The sequence below is a fragment of the Balearica regulorum genome, chromosome 6 (genome assembly GCF_011004875.1).
Source record: "Balearica regulorum gibbericeps isolate bBalReg1 chromosome 6, bBalReg1.pri, whole genome shotgun sequence".
In the NCBI taxonomy this organism is placed as follows: Eukaryota; Metazoa; Chordata; class Aves; order Gruiformes; family Gruidae; genus Balearica; species Balearica regulorum.
This window is the reverse complement of record NC_046189.1, coordinates 22,717,919-22,740,193: the sequence shown is the minus strand read 5'-3', so window position 1 is coordinate 22,740,193 and position 22,275 is coordinate 22,717,919. Positions and strand designations below refer to the sequence as shown.

Sequence of the window (22,275 nt, the reverse complement as noted above, 5' to 3'; positions counted from 1 at the left end):
GTTATTTTATCTATTGAATAGTTAGTATACTTTTACATCAAATTTAAAACATAGTGGGACAGATTATTTTTAATTGTGATTTCTTTTGACTCACAGTAGCCTTGGTACCTTGGAAAAGAGTATTTAGGCCTCAAGGAAATACCCAGAAATAGAGAAATATGTTTAAAACGTTATTTTCATTTTTCTCTCTAGAACTGGAAGAATCCAGACAGAAATGCCCACCATGCTGGTATAAATTTGCTAACACTTGTTTGATTTGGGACTGCTGTACTCCCTGGCTGAAAGTCAAACATATTGTAAATTTGATTGTGATGGACCCATTTGTTGATCTGGCCATTACTATCTGCATTGTCCTAAACACCCTGTTCATGGCCATGGAGCACTATCCAATGACAGAACAGTTTAGTGGTGTGCTTTCAGTAGGAAACCTTGTAAGTCTTTCATGATGTACTGTGTATGTGAAATGCATTTTTCTTAAATAATTCTTCTGTGACCTATGTACATATGTTTAAAAGAAAATGTTGACTAGATGTTTATAGGCTTGGGATGGTTGAATTTAAATTTAAGCTGTACTGAATCCCTCTTTGTTGACATTTGTGGATTTTGCCACTCTTGCTCAATATGCATTTTGATTTTTAAAACCTTCAGCTTCTATCATTAAAGCTAGTTAAAGGAATTTATCTAATGTATTTTCTTGGATGGCTACTTATAAATCATAAGAACTTTCAGTTCCATTCCCATACCTGTTCCGCTCCTCGCTAGCACCTCCTGAGATCCTGGGTGTTCAGGGAATTGTAGAGGGGGAAGACCCAGTAAGCATGGCAGATTTACTGCAACTCCACAGGAAATGGTGAAATGGCATGACAGTGCCTTCCACAGGGCATCCTGAAGAAGAATGGTTCTGCTCAACTTTCAGTATAATTTTTTTTTCTTAATAAAATAATTGTCCTTCTCAAATTTATCTTTATCTCTAGAAGCAAAAAGATGTCCCAAGGGCAAAGATAAGATCTAAGGAGGATAAACTGAGCAGTAAAATCAGAAGAGATTCTGTGTATCGGTATTTATGTTATATTAACAGGCTAGATAAAAATGTATTTTTCCCCTTTACCTCTTTTTCTTTGGAAACCAAACATTGTGATGCATATGTAAGCTTCAAATCTGAATTTAATTCCTAACCCCAATGTATGGCAATGTAGAGAAGCTATGCAGATTTATCATGTATTGCTTGATGATGATATAAGTTACCAAAAGTTGATCCTGTTAGTTTTATTTTTTTAATATTTTGTCATTAAATTAGAGTAAGAAACTGTATTTTCCTTGCAGGTGTTTACTGGTATTTTCACAGCAGAAATGTTTCTCAAGATAATTGCCATGGATCCTTATTATTACTTCCAAGAGGGATGGAATATTTTTGATGGTTTTATTGTGAGTCTTAGTTTAATGGAGCTTGGCCTTGCAAATGTAGAAGGATTATCTGTCCTTCGATCATTCCGATTGGTAAATATACTAAATAAAATATGTCTCTATGTTATATTTTTGTATTTGTGCATGTATGTTATGCATTTCTCATTTGTACATTATATATTTGACTAAGACAGAAGATCTTTTCATAAGAACTTACAAAATACTAAATTGCAAACCCACTAGATGGCATGTATCTGTTATGTCAAGTTTGTTTTACATATTATCTTAGTAATGTCTATTTCTTCTTCCAGACATTGTCAACATCAGTTCTACTCTTGCAGTGATTGTGTTTTTTAAGGATTAACTTTTTTTAATAGTAGTATCTTTTAGAGTCTTTTTCTCCCTACATGAGGGAATAAAAAATGCAAAAGCCACAGGCCTTCATTACCTGTGACTGAAATTAGTAAATCGCCTAGTAAATAATGGATTAGTTAATCAAAGTTTATTGACAGTTTTAGCTGATAAACTAGCTGATAAGACCAGTTTGCTTACATGGTTAGTTTTAGAAGAGAGTAGAGTTAAGATTTTTCTTTGGACAGGGATTTTTCATCACTACCAGCTTTTCCTTACCATCCTCTGCAAGGGTCCATCCACTGTCTAACAGCTTTTCTGTTTGAAATCACTACAGTACCTCTGTCTGTTATTAGATAACTCTGTCATGAATCGGAACTTGAAAAACCTTGGTCTTGCTGAAGACTAGGCTAGCATGCAAGTTGATGTTCAAATCCTCTTCTGAAAAGACCTACCCAGTAAGAGACATGAAGCTAGAGTTCCCCGTTACCAAGCTCAATTTTTGCCTTAAATAAAGCAAGAAAGATTTAACTTTTATTTAAAGTTAAATAAAACCCCTTTAAAAAAAGAGGGAGTTTAGATTCATCCATTTGCTGTTTCTCTGTATAGTATTATATTGCATTGTGCCTAAAATCTAATATCTGTCTGGATTGACTTCTCCCTCGGTTAATAGAATTCTGTTTTTAACTTCACATCTATATATTTTATTTATGTCTCATACCAAGAAATAATATTTAGATTTAGATTCCTTTTAGTATTTTCCTCTTTCAATTGTCTGAACACTTGCTGTATCTTTCCAAATAATTTCATTTTTGTCTGTTTCAAGTTGTACTTTAATATAACACTTTCCTGTGTCTGTCTTTCTCAATGTTGTACGACAAACTTTGTAAGACACATTACACTTATTTTAAATGACAAAAAATATATTGGTAAAGATACTTGTAACTTGTATGCCTATCATTAATGACTCTAGCTTGTTTCTCTTTCTCCGAAAACCATTTTTCCATCTCTCTGTCAATTAAGATGAAAGAGATCTGGAAGTGTCTATACACTTACAGTCCTGTTAAACTAAACACATTTCATATGTGCTGGCTTTTTTAGTAATATGCTCTTAGAGTTAACTAAAGGAGAAAGACTGTATTGTCCTACTTGTCCAACAAGTACAACTTGTTTATAGACATCTAAAGTCACCAAAAGAGGCAAAGTCTGAATTGGAGATTTTGTGATAATTGCAGTGTAATTGAAATGAGCATAGAGGCAGTAGTTTTGATTTCTTATGACTTGAATCAGGACTTAAGACTACTGACGTCTAGTATTGTACAAAGAACTGGAAACAAATTTTGTAACTAAAGTTTCTAAAGGTTACAGGAGACATGATTTAGACACAGAGTAACCAAAATATCAAATCTATAACAATAATTTCATTACTATTAATAACACAAATAACTGTCTACTATTCTTCTGTTTTTCAGCTTCGAGTTTTCAAATTGGCAAAATCTTGGCCAACCCTAAATATGCTGATAAAAATTATTGGCAACTCAGTGGGGGCTTTGGGAAATCTGACCCTGGTGCTGGCCATCATTGTGTTTATTTTTGCTGTGGTTGGGATGCAGCTGTTTGGGAAAAGCTACAAGGAATGTGTCTGCAAGATTTCTAGTGACTGTGAACTTCCACGCTGGCACATGCATGACTTTTTCCACTCTTTCCTGATTGTGTTTCGAGTGCTGTGTGGAGAATGGATAGAAACGATGTGGGACTGCATGGAGGTTGCAGGCCAAACTATGTGCCTTACTGTCTTCATGATGGTCATGGTGATTGGAAACCTAGTGGTACGTAATCGGTGGCGAATTTTTAAAATTATTAAAACATATTTCCTATTTTTTCATGATTTAGAAATCGGAGATCAAGACCGGACTTCAGGAGATGATGTAATTAATTTGCCCTTTCTCTAAATCAGGTTCAAATATACTTTGATCATTTATGAGAAATGTTTGTCTACATTTTCTTTTAAATGTTCAGTAAGTTTACAACCTCTTTAGTAAGATCAGTGCTAAATCAGGCTTATAGTTAAAAATGCCTTTTAAAAAAAATCTAACTTAAATCACAGTTTACAGCCAATTAAACTGAATGGTCTCAACAGTGATAGAAAACAGTTAGTCTTCACAGCAACATTTATAATACTTAAAGGCTTACTGCTTCCACTTACAGTCTTTTTTCTCCTGAAACAAAATAAGCCTAGCTGATCAATGTTTTCTCATAGGTGATAATTTCTAAACTACTTAACCCTTTTGCTCCTGGCCTCTGAACTCCTTCCAAGCAGCATTTTGGATAGAGACACAAGTACTGAATAATGTGGAATAATTATACTTCCATGTCTTACACCCAGCATTCCTCGTGGTACATCCCCAAATGACACATGAAATTTCTGTACCAGCATTGCTTTCCTGATGCAGCCTATATGCCCTTTTCTGCAGTGCTTCCACCGTCCCAGTTTTCATACCTTATCTACATGTACTTTTCATTTTCCATAACCAACATTTCCACAATAGTACTTCAGAATTAAATGCCATATTGATTTTGAATCATTTCACCAATTTACCATGATTATGCTTAATTGTAGTTCTTTCTTGTTGAGTGTTAGCATCCCTCCTCTTTTTTGGTATCATCCACAAATTTTATAAACATGCTTATCCACAGGCACAAATACCAAGTTTAACTGGACTAATGGAGATTCTTGTGGTATGCCTTCTGAAATATTTTGTGAGTTTGAACAGGAAGAATTGACAAATATAATTTAAATATGATTTTTAATCAGTTTTGCACATAGTCTGTCATAATTACATGTAGTCCAAATGTCTCTTGTACGTTTGTAAAATGTCATGCAAGAAAGTCTGAAATAGTTTCCTAAAATTGAGGAATCACATCTGTGGACTCTCTTAGCTAGTTTTTCTGCCCAACACAAAAATAGAATTATATATTCTTGGCAAATATATAAGTTTATTATATTCTGAATTAGAGACACGGAAACTATGGTCTGTTAACTGTAGAAGAGTGGAGTCTGCCTGCATTCCTCTCACCTATGAACACTACAGCGGATGTATCTTGCATAAATTACTATATCATGTTGTATCCTGCCTCCTTATGTCATTCTCCATTTTGAGGAGCAGACCTGCATTACTTCCAGCGTGGAGGAGAAAGTCAAGGAACAGCTCAGACTTTAACCTCTATTACTCAAGTTAAACAAGCTAAAAATGTTTTTGGCAAGTTATAACAAAATGTGGGGGACAGGGATTAATTGACTGGAAAGAATAGCAGGAAGGAGAGTTGAAATAAAGTGCTCACTGTGAAATAAAAATTACGTCATATTGAACAACCCATAATGGAATTACTTTTATGACTTAAAAATAAGAGATCCAGTATATTTTCTCTTTACTGTCTTTTAGGTACTCAACCTCTTTTTGGCCTTGCTGCTGAGCTCATTTAGTTCAGACAACCTTGCTGCTACAGACGATGATAATGAAATGAACAATCTCCAGATTGCTGTGGCAAGGATTCAGAAAGGCATAGATTATGTAAAGAGAAAAGTGCGTGAATTCATCCAAAAGGCCTTTGTTAGGAAGCAGAAAGTTTTAGATGAAATCAAACCTCTTGAAGACCTAAACAACAAAAAAGACAGCTGTATTTCCAACCACACAATAGTAGAAATAGGTAAAAATCTTACCTATCTTAAAGAAGGGAATGGAACTACCAGTGGCATAGGCAGCAGCGTGGAAAAATATGTTGTTGATGAAAGTGATTACATGTCATTCATAAACAACCCAAGTCTCACTGTGACAGTGCCAATTGCTGTTGGGGAATCAGATTTTGAAAATTTAAATACAGAGGAGTTCAGCAGCGAGTCAGACCTGGAAGAAAGCAAAGAGGTAAGACTATTTCTATATTTAAAATAATCTGATGCTTTTCTTTTTTTCTTAAGGTTACTAGTGTTGAATTCAAATCTCCTTTTAATTCCTGTATAACAGTGTATACAAACTTGTCATGGTATTTAAGGTAAATTGATGTAAGGTTGCGGGTTTTGAATGAGATGGTAGTACAGTATTGCATTTACAGTAATAATCAAGATGCATAAGAATTTTTTAGAAAATGAATACTTTTTTCCTATTTTATTTAGTTAAATCATTAACAAGAAATTGAACCAATTTTTGGTAGCCCTCGATACCAAAAGTCTTACAAAATGGGGGGTGGGGGTGTGTGTGCAAGTTTCTCCATGCTTATTTCATCAATGCAGTTTATTTACTCTTTTGTCTGCTTTCTGGAGTGCCTCCTGTCAAATTAATGGTTCATTCTGATGCTTTTAACCTTTTTGATATAGTCAAAATACATCTAGCTACATCATAAGTATATTTGAATACTGGACCACCATTACTAAATGATTTCATATAAATCGCTAATAATTCATCTGGTAGCAGCAGAACCACTGAAGAAGTGAAGTAATGGCCTTATGGTAAAAAAGTTATGAAGCTTTATATCTCAGTATAAGAACCTTTCATATGGCTACCCACTGCCATTTTCAAAGCTTTAAGATATTTGAATCTGTTACCTACTATCACTATAATAAAATGTACCTCTTTCTGGCACAATGTGGTGCCAAATGGACAAATCCAAGCTAGCACTTAGTAAGTTACAGTGGATGCTGAAGCCATTCTTATTGTGTTAACTCAGTGCTCTGTCCTGCACAACTGTACGTTGTGGAGGCACACCACCTCAAGTGGAGTAAGTCTATGCTATGCTTAATACCAATGCTAGTTCATTCACCATTAGCATGGGTATTTTTGAACAGTACTGCATGCTACAGTGTAGACATAAAGTAACATAAAGGTTTTCCTAAGTGATTTCCTCGTGCTTGAATCTGAGGGTATAAGTATGGATAAGATTCTAGTAATTCTCACCCTGAGATCCTTTTTTGTACAGACTGCATCACGCATTTAGTCATATTTTCTGGTTTCTTATCAGAAATGTCTTAATTGTTCTTTTAAAAATATTTCTTTTCTGCAGATTGTTTTTAGTAGTATTTAACTTACTCTTCAAAACCATGACTTGGGTGTAGAACAAAGCAGAAGTTGTTGTAGTTTAACCTTGAATTGTTCTGTGTAACAAAGAGGGTGATTATATGAAAGTTTCTTTGTCTGAATGTAGGATTTTGGTTGATTCTATTCTATTTTTGTACATAGGATAAGAAAAGGAATCTTCTCCAGGCACCTTTACACCACACAGGGCTAGTGCATTGTTCTGTCCTTCCATTGTTCTGCTGTTCCATTGTTCTATTGTCCCATTGTTAACTGTTTCAAAACTTACTGCTGCCAAAGGAGCAGCAAATTCTACTGCTAATCTGGTCAAATTCCACCTACCAGTGAGATCATCTGTAATGATTGCACATGACAGTAATGGCACAGGTTATTTTTCTGTCTTTTTGTAAATCATGTAGTTTCTTGGTATAGGCCTGGTCCTTCTGGGTTTGTTCTTTTTTCCTGCTAGTTGTGTTGATCTATCGCTTTCAGCCTTTTCCCTGCTTAGCAACTAGTGATAGCTAGAGGATGTACTGAAAGTTTGGGAATACAGTGTCCCAAGTTAAACTTCAGTACTAGGAGACAGAATACTTTGGATTTCTTCATCACAAAATATTTATTGCTATCGTGGTGGAGTAACAAATACCTATCTGTCATTCTGTATTGTCTGTAAAGTTAGTATAGTATTTTTATCAGTTTCAAGGATGCCTTCAACCTAAACCTGTCACTTTTCATAAAACATTCTAAATGCCTCAACTGGAAAGTGTGAAGAAGATACTCTTAGTTTTATTCTGCAGATACATTGTAACCAGCAATGATGCTTCAGATGATATTACTGTACGAATGACACTAAAAGAAAATCTTCTGACACAGATACAGTCTATGTTGACTGTGCAGTCCCAGTATGATCAGAAGTTTGAGAACAGGAAAACTCTCCTCTCTTTACTTCTTCTTGTGTGCTCCCAGCCATATCAGATTAATTCTGATAATGTTACTGATTTTGATACTACCAGTACTCACGGTAGTAGTAAGCCTGTTTTAAATTGTCCTTGTTCTTTTTTAAAAGTTATGAAGTTATGTACGTATTAACTGAAGTTTTATCAAAATAGATTATAGCTCTGGTATTTTTTAATTGGCAACTTCACTGCAAAAAGTAATTTTGAAGTGTAATTGGATTCTACTAATTTAAATACTATATGTCATTAAAATGACTGAGAAAGTAATTTAAATATTTTCATTAGTGATTATTAGATTCATTAGCTGCCAAAGTCTGTTTTTAAAAATGTAATCCTAGGACTGTTCTGTACTAGTGGAGTATTCTCCATTTCTTTTGCTAAAGCTACAGAATGATTTGTGATTCACTGAATAGTGGCAGCAAAAAGGGACATGACTTTTGGTAGTGTCTAATGATTAAGGCATCTGTTTTGAGAACAAAATCTTTCCCTGCTACAAAATCTGTTTTATAATTTTTTAACAGTCAATAGTGGCTAAAATGCAGAAACTGCCTTGAAATAGGGACTGAAACCTGAATTTCCCATACGAATTCCCTGATCACCAACATACTCCCTTTTGCTTCTTTTTGTAGCCCGCTCAATCTTTAACTATTAACTGCACAAGAGCATTATATTAGTAGAACAGATGAAGGATGTACCCTATTCAAACTTATAGGCTGGTGGTTCGCAGGACTGAGTATGACCACAGTGACAATGGTACATCTATTTCTTCATTGTATAACAAGATGGTATGACTGCTGACTGTCTTCATTAGCCACATCATTCCTTTTCCCAATGGAAGGACATCAATTGGGTTATTCTACAAGGTGACAAAAATATTGGTTTGCATTCCTATAGGGAAAATTTTAAAGCAGCTTATCCCACATTTGAGACATGAGCTCCAGTCATTAAGCTTCCACCATAAAAGAAAGGTTTTCTCCTCCAGATACAGTATTTAAAAGAAAACAGTGTCCTTGTTGCATTTTTGGAGGCACTTAATCCTGTAAATGTGTGTGTTAATTATGCTTCAGTAACGGCAAACTGGTCAGGTGATAAGACAAAGGCATATTCAATCAGGAATGAGTTAGTGCCAAGCAGTTTGGACTGGTCAAAATTGAAACTCTGACCATATTCAGGACCAAAATTTCATACTCTTGCAGAAGTTGAAGGTGAAAATTTGAAGGGAAATGTTTACAAGTTCCAGACACCTTCAAGAGAGACACAGCAGTTAAGCAAAGACATTGTGAGCGTATTTCTTATTTAAATGCCTAAATTTCAAACAGATTTTAATCACAAAAGTGCATTATTTCTCTTAACCCTAGTTCCTGCTCCTCACTAGATAATTCTTATCTACCATGTGTTTTGATATAGAGAAGAGTGATGGCTTATTAGTCAGAAGACCAACACTCTTGTCATGAAAATGATCCATAGCAAAAGAAGGCATTTTTTAAAATTAAAAAAGTGACTAAAAATGGCTTTTTGTTCAAGGCGTCCTCTTTTTTGTCATGCCATAATGCGCCTTGCATTTCTGCCCTCTCATGTTTTTTCCATTTATATGATTCTGCTGTTGCCAAGTGTTGATCTGCCAGTCACTTCATTGCTTATACCACAAATTAAAAGAACCGAAGTTAGAAACTGCCCCCAAACCACATTCAGTCAGCAGTATCCCAAATGAAAGGCTGCTTAGGCATCCCTGTATCATGAGAACCCTCTGCATAAGATAGCCAGATGCTAATGAGTGTGTGTCTGTGTGCTTTTGCCTTTCTCTATGTATACACATGCATGCATGTATTCACTGTGGTATAGGGCAACAAGCTGAATTTATACAAAATAATTATCATTTATTAGCAAGTTTCAATTAAGTATATTCATGTTTGGTGAATTATTATAACATACATCTTTTCCAGTATTTTGATAGAAATGTTAGTACATTATGCCTTTCTAGAAGGAATATATACAATATTGTATGTGCTAGTAGGTGTGAATTTACAAGGAATTTTCTAGAAAATTGCCTGAAACTTAAAATAGAATTAATTATGAGACCCTTGTGTCCATAAGAATAGTGGGGGAATACAATGTATTAAGGGAATAGAGAACAAATCCTAAATAAGACTTTACCATGGAAGTAGGGCCATTAACAAATATGGGACCACTGTGCTGAGTCTGTTGTCCTATATGTAAAGGTCTGTGGACCCGAGCTGCATTACTGCTATCCAGCGTAGAACCTAATAAAATATTTTTTTCCTTTTTAGGTCCTTAAGTACAACAGGGATGGTTTATATAGAAAATTTTCTAGTGCATGCATAGCTGTGTAATAATTAGATTTTTATGCTAAGTGTAACTTCTAGGCTAGAAATTACACCAAGATATACCAAGTTACAAGGTATTTTTAAATGTCTTGAAAAACATGGGATCTCCTAATGCTGTTGCAGACACCTTAATAATGTATATTTTACTTTAAGCAGCATTCAGTGCAAAAAAGCAGAGGTGCTGTGTCCTGAACTTCATTTCCTACCATTCTTACTTCTCACAGGAGTAGAACCAAGCTGGATCAGTCAAGTGGGCAGCTCTGGTGCCTTTTAGCGAGGCAGAGCATCGCGTCACCAATTTTACACAGGTTATCTAAGCAAGTTATACATCTATATGTATATACTATATAATCACTTTTTAATGGATTTTGACTGGCCTGCATGCTCTTCAGCTATGATCCTGTCCCATTCATTGCAATAAAGTACAAACATGCACAGCTGCTCTCTGCTGAGTCACGGGACTCGCATCACAGCATGGTCAGGCGAGATCAGCAGCCCCAGTACTTCTGTGGTTCAGATGCTATACTTTCCATGATATTTTAATAGTATTTGGCAATGCATGCTATGTACCTTTCCCAGTCTTGGTGGTAAAGGTTTCAGGATTCTATTTTTGAAGGGATTTCTTTCCTTTTGAAGGAAGACAGAATATGTAACATGTAAGCTATGTTTCTCATCAGAAGCTTATATAAGTCCATCTGAAAATTGTGTTGATAATGAAAAGCTGCTAGCTGTTTGGGAAAACTTGTGTAGTATTGTGTTTTGGCTTATAATGGAGGTAGCTTGCAAACTCATGATAGTCACGTTTTTATTTTTCACAATTTTTTCCTTAGAAATGCTTTTCTTCAGTATTTGTATAAGCATTTAGTTATTTTGGAGATTAATATGCAGTACTTGAAGCACCTTTAAGCATGAAATTCATTTAATTTCCACAGTCAGAGCATGTGACTATCATTTGGTTAAAAAAGCTCATGCAAAACTGGTATTTGGCTGGTCAAACATTCAGAGATCAGTTCTGCTCTTTCTTATGCCCACACTTACAAGTGTAGAGGTGCAAAGAGAAAACTGATAGCAAGATCTGGCTCAATTCAGTCTTACCATAGCTCTTTAATTTATGCTTACAAATTGACTACCTCCCCAAACATCTAAAATTGTCTGCCCTGAGAAACTTAAACTTATTCTCATCTTATCAGTAATAAATAAAATTTAGCAGTCTAGTAAATAAGCTACTACTTTTGGACCAAAAGGTCCCCAGCTTCAGTAGGATTTACATCTCACCTATTAAACATTGCCATAATACTTAAAACACCATAGGTGTATGATGCTGCTTTCAGTTTGGTAAATCAGCGGAGTTAAAATATATTTATTGCATAGGTTTTGGTCTTATATTTTGTAAGGAATAATTTATCTGATAAGTCATATTTTGATTTTAAAATATTCATTATTCAAAATCCTTTGATATTCTGAAGAATTTAGGCTTTGGATTGTTTGTGAATTGGTCACTTCATATTGGCATATTATGATTCATAGTGAATGATATTAAGTTGTTAATATTAGAATTAATTGGAGTTCACATCTTTACAAACAGCAGTCCCTTGCTCTGTTTATGAAATATCCTTTCACTATCACTTGTGTGAATTAAAGAGCCTTTTAAAGTAGCTTCCAGTGGGAGTGCTTTTGCAAATATTTCCTCTGCTACTTGCGATGCTTTTGCTTCCATCCAACATTATTGCAAATATTTTCATTTATTAAATGCTCATAAATAAGTAGATCAAATGAATTATGAATAGCAATAAAGTACAGAGTGGACTATAATTTAGGGATCCTGGGGTTTTGCAGTATTTGCAAACAATAACCATCACAGAATTGTTTTGCTTTGATTTACAATGTTCTGGTTTTCTGAACTGATAGAGTTATTATGCCTGACTGTATAAGCACTAGAAAGAGTGACATCCTGATTCCACTTAATAATACCAGTGGAACTACAATGATACTTACTACTTGGTCGATTTTATAGGTGATATAGCTGTACTGAAAAAGACTGGATAAGTTTGGATATAGTATTGCTATTTATATCACAGAACATCTCATTTTCATACTGACATCCACACAGCACTGAGAAAATAAACCCAATATAATTTCCATTATTTAACATTTTCACAGGTATTTGGGAGGAAAGGAAATTAAAAGCAAAATGAAAATGGTGGTTTCTCTTGGTGCCATCTTCCTGCTTATGTCTGTTCTGCTCTTTGCTCCTTCAGTGCCTAAAATTATGATTTCAACAGCTATTAGTGGCATCCTGGCCAATCATGAAATTTCAGGCTTTGTTAAAAATGTTAAACTAAGAGCTGTTCAGCTACTCTCAGATAATCATCTTGGGAACAAAGAAAGAAAGAAATGTTAGAAGCTCAAAGTGGCCTGGCTGTAAGTGAAGCAGAATTGCATGAATCTACGGGATGTTGTCAAGGTTCAGAAAGTAATTATGTCAAAAACTTCCTGACCTAATCTTGGCTGCTGCTTTCTGCAATGCTGCTCTGATAGGCAAGCTGCTTTCCACTTTCAGTTTCTATCTTGAAAGCTAAACTAAAATCTGTACCTCATACTGTACTGTATTGCTGACTAAAGCATGACTGGCAAGGCTGCGGGTAGATGTGACATACAAGATCTATATGTCTCTATGATAATCAGTATACGGCTGCTTTAGAACTATGTAAGTACTTTTGTCCCCTTTCTGTTTTCTGTGAAAAGGAGATGGAGTATGTACATTCTGAGGTTTGAACAGTACATTTCTCTGAGAATAATTTCCTTAGCATACTATTCAGAAAAAAATCTAGTATCATATCATATTTTTGTATTCGAGAGTATCATAACTCTCGAAGAGTGTCTAATACTTGACCCTGATAAATCTCTTATAATCTGGGTGACTGAATACTTTTCAAATCTAGAGCCATGCCTTAAAAAAGGCTTCAGAAGGACTTACTATTATATCGAAGATAACGTTTGTGTTTGATGATTATCTTGTTTCTACAGGTTCATTTTTTTAAAAAGCTGTAAACATGTTAAGTATATAGCATTGCCTAAATCCAGTTTTTGTAATGCTAGTGAGCAGAGAAGACTTTATCAGGTACAAAGGTAACTTTGAGATATGTTAAGGTAAAGAACTGGGAGATATGCTACTTACCTAACATATCAAGGCCTGCAATTAGGGGTAGTCTAGCTATCCAGCTGGATTCCATATGTGTGAACACTGGCAAGTCACAGTAAGTGGTACAAAAGGCTTCCTATGTATTAAAGCATATGGACAAAACATAAACAGCAATAACATAATCAGGTCCATTCCTGGATGATGTTGTGTTGAATACATGGAAATCAGTACAACATCCCTGGGTCAGTTGCTTTATACCAGAGCAGAAGTTTACCGTGGAAATATTTGATTTACTGAAAAGTTTTACTAGTATAGTGAACTTAATTGATTTGGTAAAATTTTAAGATGTTGTATCATAAAATCTTCCTAGCTGTTTGTCATGCATAGTAAATTTTACAAATACTCTATAGAATGTAATGCAATAACTTCAATGTTAAAAATAACAAAGAAAGAAACAAACAAAAGAACTAATTATTTCTGTTGAAAATTTTAAATTTTTTTCTTCCCCAAATGATACTGAATTATTACATATTGAATTTATTGATTAATTTTTATAATATGCTTCTTCATATACTGATCAGGTTGGGGTGAAATTCAGGTATAATAGAACAGCATGCTAAGGAAATACTCTGTTACATCAACAACAGAAGAGTAACTGAACTCTCAGTAGGAAAAGGCATTTACTTGTTGTGTTTCAAGTATCACTTGCTGTTGATCCAATTTAGGATTTCTCTGTTTAGCTTAATTCCTGTGATTATTATTACAGCTGTTTAAAAGAAGCATACCAGATTTTCAGTAAGAAGAGACTTGTAAGATACAACTCACCATACATAGTCCCGCATAAATAAAGATGGCTTTCTGATGTTCCTGATAATTGACTGTTCTACTGTATCACTTTCTACCTTTGCTCTCTGATCTTTTTGATCCCTCCTTATCGTGGATATATCTAATCTTCCATCTTGAGTTAACTGTTAGTGTTACACAATTTCAGTAATAGGAATTCATTACCCCTTCTTAAAATTAACATGTTCTGATTAAGTTAACTGTGTAATATCTGAGTTACTGAACTCCTCATTTTCCTGTAAAAGAATGGGCAGTAGGTCTTTCAAACTTATAGTTTAACCAGTTCATAATTTTTGTTTGCTCTGCTACTTCTACAGCATTCTGCTAGAAATGCTGTCCAGATTGGAATGATGCAAGCAACATTTTAAGAAAACTCTATATAATACAAACAGATAGTCACTTCTCAGTTTAAAAATTATTTACTGTATTATATTTATAAATGTTAATTTTTAACACTGTATAAAAATTTTTTTAGAATGTACCTTGTGTTTATGGTATTTCTGGCCTTTCCTCAAACTGATGATTAACTTCCACTGATGTTTAAATGCTGTGGTCCTTAAGGACTACAGTATTTATTTCATACTCTCCAGTTTCTCCATTTTAGAGGCAGTATTCCACAATGACCAAACTGCCGTGCATTATCTATAATTTGAATATGTTGCAATGGGAAATTTGTAAATAATAATCTGCAGAAAAGTGTGCATCCATGTCTTTATGTATTGGACCTAACCTCATAGATGCTAAAGCTCATGCACAAACATGAGACATGAATATGTAAGCTGGGATTTTCAATGAAACATAAAAGAAATGGGTGTGCAGATATCACTGAAATTACATACATAAAACACCTTATGATAAATGTTTCCATTTGTTTGGTCTTCCTCTAAAATGTGGGCTATAGTGTATCACGGTACACAAAAATCAAAGTTAAGCCTATGCCAAAATCACAATACAATGTATTGTCAGTGTGATTCGATAAAATCAGAGTGAGGGAGAAGGAATTAATCTTCTTTTTGTTTGAAGAACATACTTAATATTGTATGCAATGTAAAATTCCTTCAAAGGCTTAAAGTACTTTCTGTGTTCATATATTGATATCATTTACGTTTCCTTTACAAAAAACTGTATAGAATTTGGAGCTTCTCAAATATGTTTTAAAGGAATAATGCCTCTAACTTAAGTGTCAGCAAAGATATATCTTCAATGTAACCATGGACCATTTCTCTGTCTAATATCAATTCCTTATAGACTGTATTCTAAATCTGCTTACATCATTCCCGTTATAAAATTAGCTACTTATCAATGCAGCCATTTTACTGATGTTATACTCCACATAGTGATAACATTAGAAGAGTCATAGAATGCCATGATCAAACTACTTTTACTTATTATAGTACTCATATTTGTCTGTTGCCAATATAATGCAATGGTGTGAAAGAATCATTTTGAAGATTTGGATTATATTATCAGTACGATTCATTGGTGCAGTATTGTTTTATGACAGTATTGTTTTAAAAGCATTTGTTTTCACTTTAGTCTTCCAAAAATAAAGATTTTTTTTTTTTGGCTTTTATAGTGATGGGACATGTATGTGTACTGTACCAAAGTAATAAGTAGTTTCAAAATGCACAATAAATTCAGAAACGCATTGGCAATGAGAATGCAAAATATCAGCTACTGCTCTTAAAGTAATGTGCTGCTCTTTTGGAAATAAAGAGAATTAAACTATCCTATAAAAGTCATAACGTGTTTTCATGTCAATGGTAATGAAACGTTTATATTCAAACTTTTTAGATTTTACAGACTTTATAGAATAACATTTACTTGAGACATGAAAATACATCGGTGCAGCTTGCTGTTGGTTTGGTCATGACGTTGGAAAATTGTTTTTATTAAAACATGCTATCTGAAGTGTAATCTAAAATGCAGCCACATGATTGGAATAATTAAACAGTACAAAGTATGGAAGACACTTATTTCTAACTTACTGAAATTTCATTTCAGAATTCTTATGCGTGGCTCAGCATAGTAGTCTAATAATGTCAGCAATTCCTTGTATGAAAATATCAAAATATTTTCAATAGGGAAAATGCACATGATGTAGTTTCTAATCTTGTGACCTCACCTGTAGTAGAGCAATTTGGCATTGTAGATAAGAAATTATTTTAATGTCAGAGCACGGTATACATGCAAAATATTTTGGTATGCGTTTCAAACATGAATTTCTATTCAAAATAAATAAAACTCAAAAAAATAATTATGTGGGGTTTTATTCACAGAAACTAAATGCATCCAGTTCATCAGAAGGCAGCACAGTTGATATTGGACTACCTCCAGAAGGGGAACAGCCAGAAGCAGAACCTGAAGAAGCTCTGGAGCCAGAGGCTTGTTTTACAGAAGGTAGGCGAAACAAAATATATGCAAGGTAATTAGACCTAACTGTGTTGATTTGGGCTGGATTCTATTTATATGCAAAATCAAGAAGCAGCTTTGTGATTGTAGTTGTATTTTCTTGTATTAGTAACTCCTTCAAAGGTACTGCCATAGATGTACTGTTGTCCTGCTCTCTCAGCAGGAGACACTTATTTACAAGCATCTATTGCAGTAGCGCTGAACTAAGCCAAATTATTTCTGTTCATTGTGATTCCTAATAAATATTTACTTTATTCTGACATCTCAAATTTATTATCACATTTAGGATGTGTGCGGAGATTTAAATGCTGTCAAGTCAGTGTAGAAGATGGGAAAGGGAAAATCTGGTGGAATCTCAGGAAAACCTGCTATAAGATTGTTGAACACAACTGGTTTGAGACCTTCATTGTCTTCATGATTCTTCTCAGCAGCGGTGCTCTGGTAAATTCAATGTGGAATTACTGTGCCTATTTTAAGCAGCAAGCATTTAGAATTACAGTTAATTATATAGCTGCAGGTAACATACCAGAATTTAATATACAATTCATAAATGTTCTAATGCCTATATAAATCAACAAGTATTTGGCATGTATTGTAGGATATGTAAGAGTTTGCTCACAGGCTATGAAACAAATTATTTGGCAAGTTAAAAATGTAGTGTTCATGGAAATAAGAAATTAGTTATGTCAGACTGGTATTCATGCATCTTCATATTGATGATAATAGCTTTTTTTGTCTTAAAAAAAAACCACAGCTGAGCTAGGAACTTATCAACAGCACCTTGAATTGTCAAACTGAGATGTAAGGTGCTGATGTGATTCCATCAGGTATTTTATCAGATTAATGTTAAATTAGGGGCGCTGAGTAAGTACTGAAGTAATTAATTCCTCATAGCAGGAGCAAAATATAGTGCACTTGCTACACTCGGGTCAGTGCACAGTGTTTCACTGTCAATGTAGATATTTTCTTTTGAAAAGAGAGTTATTAATCTCTGTTGAGGATTGCTTTGTGGGTTAGTGTGTATAGTTTGGTCTCAGTTATTAGATCCTCAAAAACTCTGTATCACAGAGTCATTTTTAAGTCCCTCATATAATTTTGATATAAAGTTGTAGCTACCACAAAGGACATCCTTATGTCAATAAGCTCTTGCTATACATGGAAATGAATTAAAATGAGACTTGGAGAATGGTGTTACAGTAAGTTTTGTGGATCACTGTTCAGCTCAAGCTGAATATTGTGTTTGGACCCAGCTTTATGAAAAGACTACAGTCTGGAGTGAAAGCAAAAGTTGTGCTTGAGGGAGGGATATATGCCTTATCATCACATGTATCTTTCCAATTGAAATTCGTTCTTGGCTACTACATACATACTGCAAGTTGTGAAGACATTTAATTATATCTTCAAAAATCTTTTTCACAGGCATTTGAAGATATATACATAGAGCAACGTAAAACTATCAAGACCATGCTGGAATATGCTGACAAAGTTTTCACTTACATCTTCATTCTGGAAATGCTTTTAAAATGGGTGGCTTATGGCTTTCAAACCTATTTCACTAATGCGTGGTGCTGGCTGGACTTCCTGATTGTTGATGTATGTATTCTTTTTCATGTATAACAGGCTCTAAAAATCAGAACATTATGTTTTCAGGATAAGGTTTCTGTTCTATTCAGTGGAAACTCTTTTAATGTTGCTGTGGTATGGTCTATAATTCTGTTCAGGAAAGAAAAAATATTTAGATATTACTGTGGAGATTTTTTGTTGATATTCTCTAGTTTTATGAATTTGTAATGCTTTATTGAAATTATGCTTTTTATGGGGGTTTTTTTGTGGTATGGAAAGGATGCTGTTCATCTTCAGTTTTTGCTGTATATGGAATTTACATATTTCAAAACAATTTCTTTAAAGGTATCTAACATTCTAATCAATTACTGTAAGTGTTCTGTCACATGCTCTCTGTAATATGAAAATACTGCTAGGAACTCTCAGTTACATTCAGTAGTCTTGCACTTTTCACTGCATCACATGGGTGACCTTAAAAAGGCACTTGGAGAACTGTAGATGAGCTCCCTTAGAATGGGTTCTGAAGTGATTTTTGAAAGGATGCACCACCAAGGAGCAGAAACACATTGTCTGAAGGAGACCTAGTGAGAAGTGCATTGTAATTTCAAGTCTACATGCTCAACAATGTATGCACAGTACTAGGTAGCATAAATGGAAGTTTACAGATCTTTAACCATAGAGCAGACATTGATTTCCCTTCCACCCCCAGTAGCTTGACTACATCTGTCAGTTCCACATATCTAATTCCCATGGAATGCAAGGTAAGAATGTGTCCAGAATCACTTGTTCGCTCATTCTGAAAAGCAGCAGAATACTATAGAAATTGCCATGTATCTTCCTAAAACTACAATGATATGATAGACCATGAAGTCTTTACTATACAGAGCTTGGAAAACATTGTAACTTTAAATCCATACCAGCATTGCAGATCTTATAATAAAACATGACTATATGCACACTTAGTATTCTGTGGTTGAGTCTGCACCCTTGTAAAAGACTTATTGGCTCAGTCATCAGATGTGTAAATTACCATGACCAGTAGAGATTTACAGAGTCTGTGGACAGTACTTCACAGTGTCATTATATATTTATTGTATTTGTCAACAAATATTTAATTCTTATTTGATAATCTGTGGTTTACTTACTTCTGTGAACCTTACCCTGGTGCAATTGTTTTTCATGGAAAAAATTAATCTCCGAAGCTTTTTTTTTTTTTAATCTTTAGTCAGAGGATTGAGGTAACAAAGTGAAAAGAATAATTTGGAAATGAAACAAGAGAGAACAGGAAGGATGGAAGGGCATTAAATGGATGGCAATATAAGATGGTTTGGGTTTTTTTTTTCCTTTAGTAGGGCCACTCCATCCCAGTGGTTTACTGTAAATACATTTCTAAGGATTATTGATGAAAGATAATTGTATTATTTATTTTACAGCTATTCTAGTTTATTTACTCATCTGCCTGCAGACCAGACCAGCGTTATGCAAGCCAGAATTGATGAAGTGGTTAAAGGAGTCACAGGGAATGTAATGAAGTGTGGATATGCCTAACAATGAAGCTTCTACCATTATCTAACAAAGAGTTGGTTATCAGTCTTGATTAGTCTGGTTAAATCTGAACAGCACTGGTAGCTATGGCTGTTGAATAAGATTTTCTGGACACTAGAAAGTTACATTTGATCAGGTCTGGATGTGGTTTTTGAGAGTTTTTATATTCTCATCAAGTTCTGAAGATACCATGAGAAGTCCTGACCTAAATTGACCATTCCAATTCACCCAACTTTGTGGAGTTTTCTTTTTGCATGTGATTTCATTTTTCTTTAAATACCACCAAATGTTGACTGGTTTGTGTGAATTTAGAAGGCATTTTTATACCATTCTACCAACATGATTTCATCAACAAGTACCTAGAATATACTTTTATTCTACTTTGTCTGACTTGAAAGATCTTTTTGCATTATAGAGGGATTCCTGGAGAAAGAGGTCCAGCCTTGAATCTTCTTGAGAAGTTCAGGGCACACATCATTCCCACCATATGTATCGAAAGGATATACAAGATGAATGAGCAATATTGCCTTTCTGTTTTTGTGTAGGTCTCTTTGGTTAGCTTAACAGCTAATGCCTTGGGCTACTCAGAACTTGGTGCGATTAAATCCCTTAGGACACTAAGAGCTTTGAGACCTCTAAGAGCCTTGTCGCGATTTGAAGGGATGAGGGTAAGACAAAATGAAAGAATCTGAAACAATGCATGCATACACAGAAACAATGCATGCAGAATAATCAATGACAAATCCATGCAGAAATGCTACACTATCATCCTATATATTTTACATCTATCGCTAACATATAAGCAAAAGGCTTCATCTGCTTATATGAATTCATGTGTTATTGCACACATTGTTACAGTTATTTAGGCTCCTTGGCCTTTCACCGTATTTCACATTTTCCTGGATGGCCCAAGGATTTATCAACTGCATGGATCTATGCAATGTTACTACAAAACTTTAATTTATCCCATACAGATAAATCCTGCTATAGTCAGAACAGTTTTTAATAAATCAGTACCTCCTCATAAAAACGTGTGCACATATACACACATATATATGCACATGTGTATTTCATACAAGTATAGAATGTCATGCATAGTCTATCAGATATCTTTTAACCTACTATTTTGTAAACATTAATTGGGAATTTCTGTTGTTAGTATTTAAAAGCTTTGTAATGAATTCCTTTGTTAATAAGTAAATTGGCAGTGTTAAAATACCTTCTCTCTTTCAGATTAGAACTATTGCATTGTATTTAAGACAACTTTTCCAGTATATCAAAGATGGAACTGGTTTTATGATTTCTGGCCTAAATTGGTTGTTTACTGCTTTCCATATTGATTTTAAAATGTTGGTTATAATCTATAGAGCACTAAGCAGCCCGAAAACATATCAGAAGACTTTTGCTGACAGAGCTGGGTATATTTGAGACCTTATTGTCCCCGGCCATTTGTTATCCCCATATCAGTTACCACAGTTACCCAACTGGGCTCTCTGAGTCTACTTCAGTGCAAGGTCAAATTGATTAGTTTAGATCACTCCTTTAGTGCTCTGAAATGGACAAAGACCTTATGTATTCTGCTAGGACATGAAAGCTCTAGAAATGTTTTTCTTAGGGGCAGTAGTCAACAACTAGAGACAGTAGATATTTCTAGCTCCAGCCACAAGAAGATGTCTCACTTACACCTTCAGGGTCCATCTGTCTGCCTTGGACATACTGCCATAGATCTAATCAGCAGATGCACCTGAGCTGAAACCCTATTTCTGTAATTAAAAGGGATCCTTGTGTGAGTTCCCTACTTCAATCACTGATCTTTGGCACCCCAGGTTATAAGCTGATTAGCAAATTTATAAGTCAACTACAAATTGGTGAGCTTCTGAAGAAAATGTGATGCTTTATGTGTATGGAAAGTAAAAGACATCAACCAAAAAGGAAACCAGCTTTGATGAAAGGTTATAAATTCAAATAGAAAATATCACTTCCTTGCCTCCAACAAATTTCTGGAACTTGGCTGAAGCAAATTTGAAAACTTGGGATGCTTATATCAGATATAAGGCCTATCCAAAATCTCAATATTATCTCACTAAAAACACATTAGCTGTTGTTTTTTATGAGAATGATTAGCAAAAAAACTGAATACAAAATATTACAAATTTTATATGCTTAGTAAATTGCTGAAGTGACAACTTAATGTGGCAAGGAAAAAACAATCACTTTGTCATGAAGGTTTAGAGGTAATTGTCAATCCCATAACTTCCATGTTGGTCTAAAATTTACCTACTGGTAATTTGATCTTGATTTGCTAACTGTATCTCTGTAAAATACCCAGATAAGGAGGAGATTTATGACTTTAGCAAAAGACATTAAAAAAAAAAAAAAAAAGTAGTGGATGAAGTTAGATCACTTCAGACTAGAAACATGACCTGTATTTTTATTAGTTGGCAATTAACCATTGAATTTTTCCTATGGATATAATGAATTTTGCTTTATTGAAAGTAATTAATTTCAATCTTAATGTCTTTAAAGATGCAACAGCTTAAGTTGGAGAAGAAATTATTATGAGAAGATTTTAAGGTCTGATACATGGAAATTGAAGATGTCTGTTCATAACATAGTAATTTCATTGATGTTTAACAGCTATGGACTGA

The 22,275-nt window shown here is 34.4% G+C and overlaps 1 protein-coding gene across 7 annotated transcripts in view; it reads left to right on the top strand.

Moving 5' to 3' along the window:
• The window catches only part of LOC104638733 (sodium channel protein type 2 subunit alpha), a 201,006-nt gene that overhangs the window by 166,981 nt on the left and 11,750 nt on the right, over positions 1 to 22,275 (top strand). For all 7 annotated transcript variants that reach the window (XM_075756785.1, XM_075756789.1, XM_075756791.1 and 4 more), the window contains 8 exons: positions 193 to 431; positions 1,324 to 1,497; positions 3,228 to 3,584; positions 5,199 to 5,678; positions 16,387 to 16,507; positions 16,806 to 16,960; positions 17,939 to 18,112; positions 20,173 to 20,295. In XM_075756785.1, the coding sequence (XP_075612900.1) occupies positions 193 to 431; positions 1,324 to 1,497; positions 3,228 to 3,584; positions 5,199 to 5,678; positions 16,387 to 16,507; positions 16,806 to 16,960; positions 17,939 to 18,112; positions 20,173 to 20,295 (1,823 nt within the window). The remainder of the gene's footprint in view (positions 1 to 192; positions 432 to 1,323; positions 1,498 to 3,227; positions 3,585 to 5,198; positions 5,679 to 16,386; positions 16,508 to 16,805; positions 16,961 to 17,938; positions 18,113 to 20,172; positions 20,296 to 22,275) is intronic.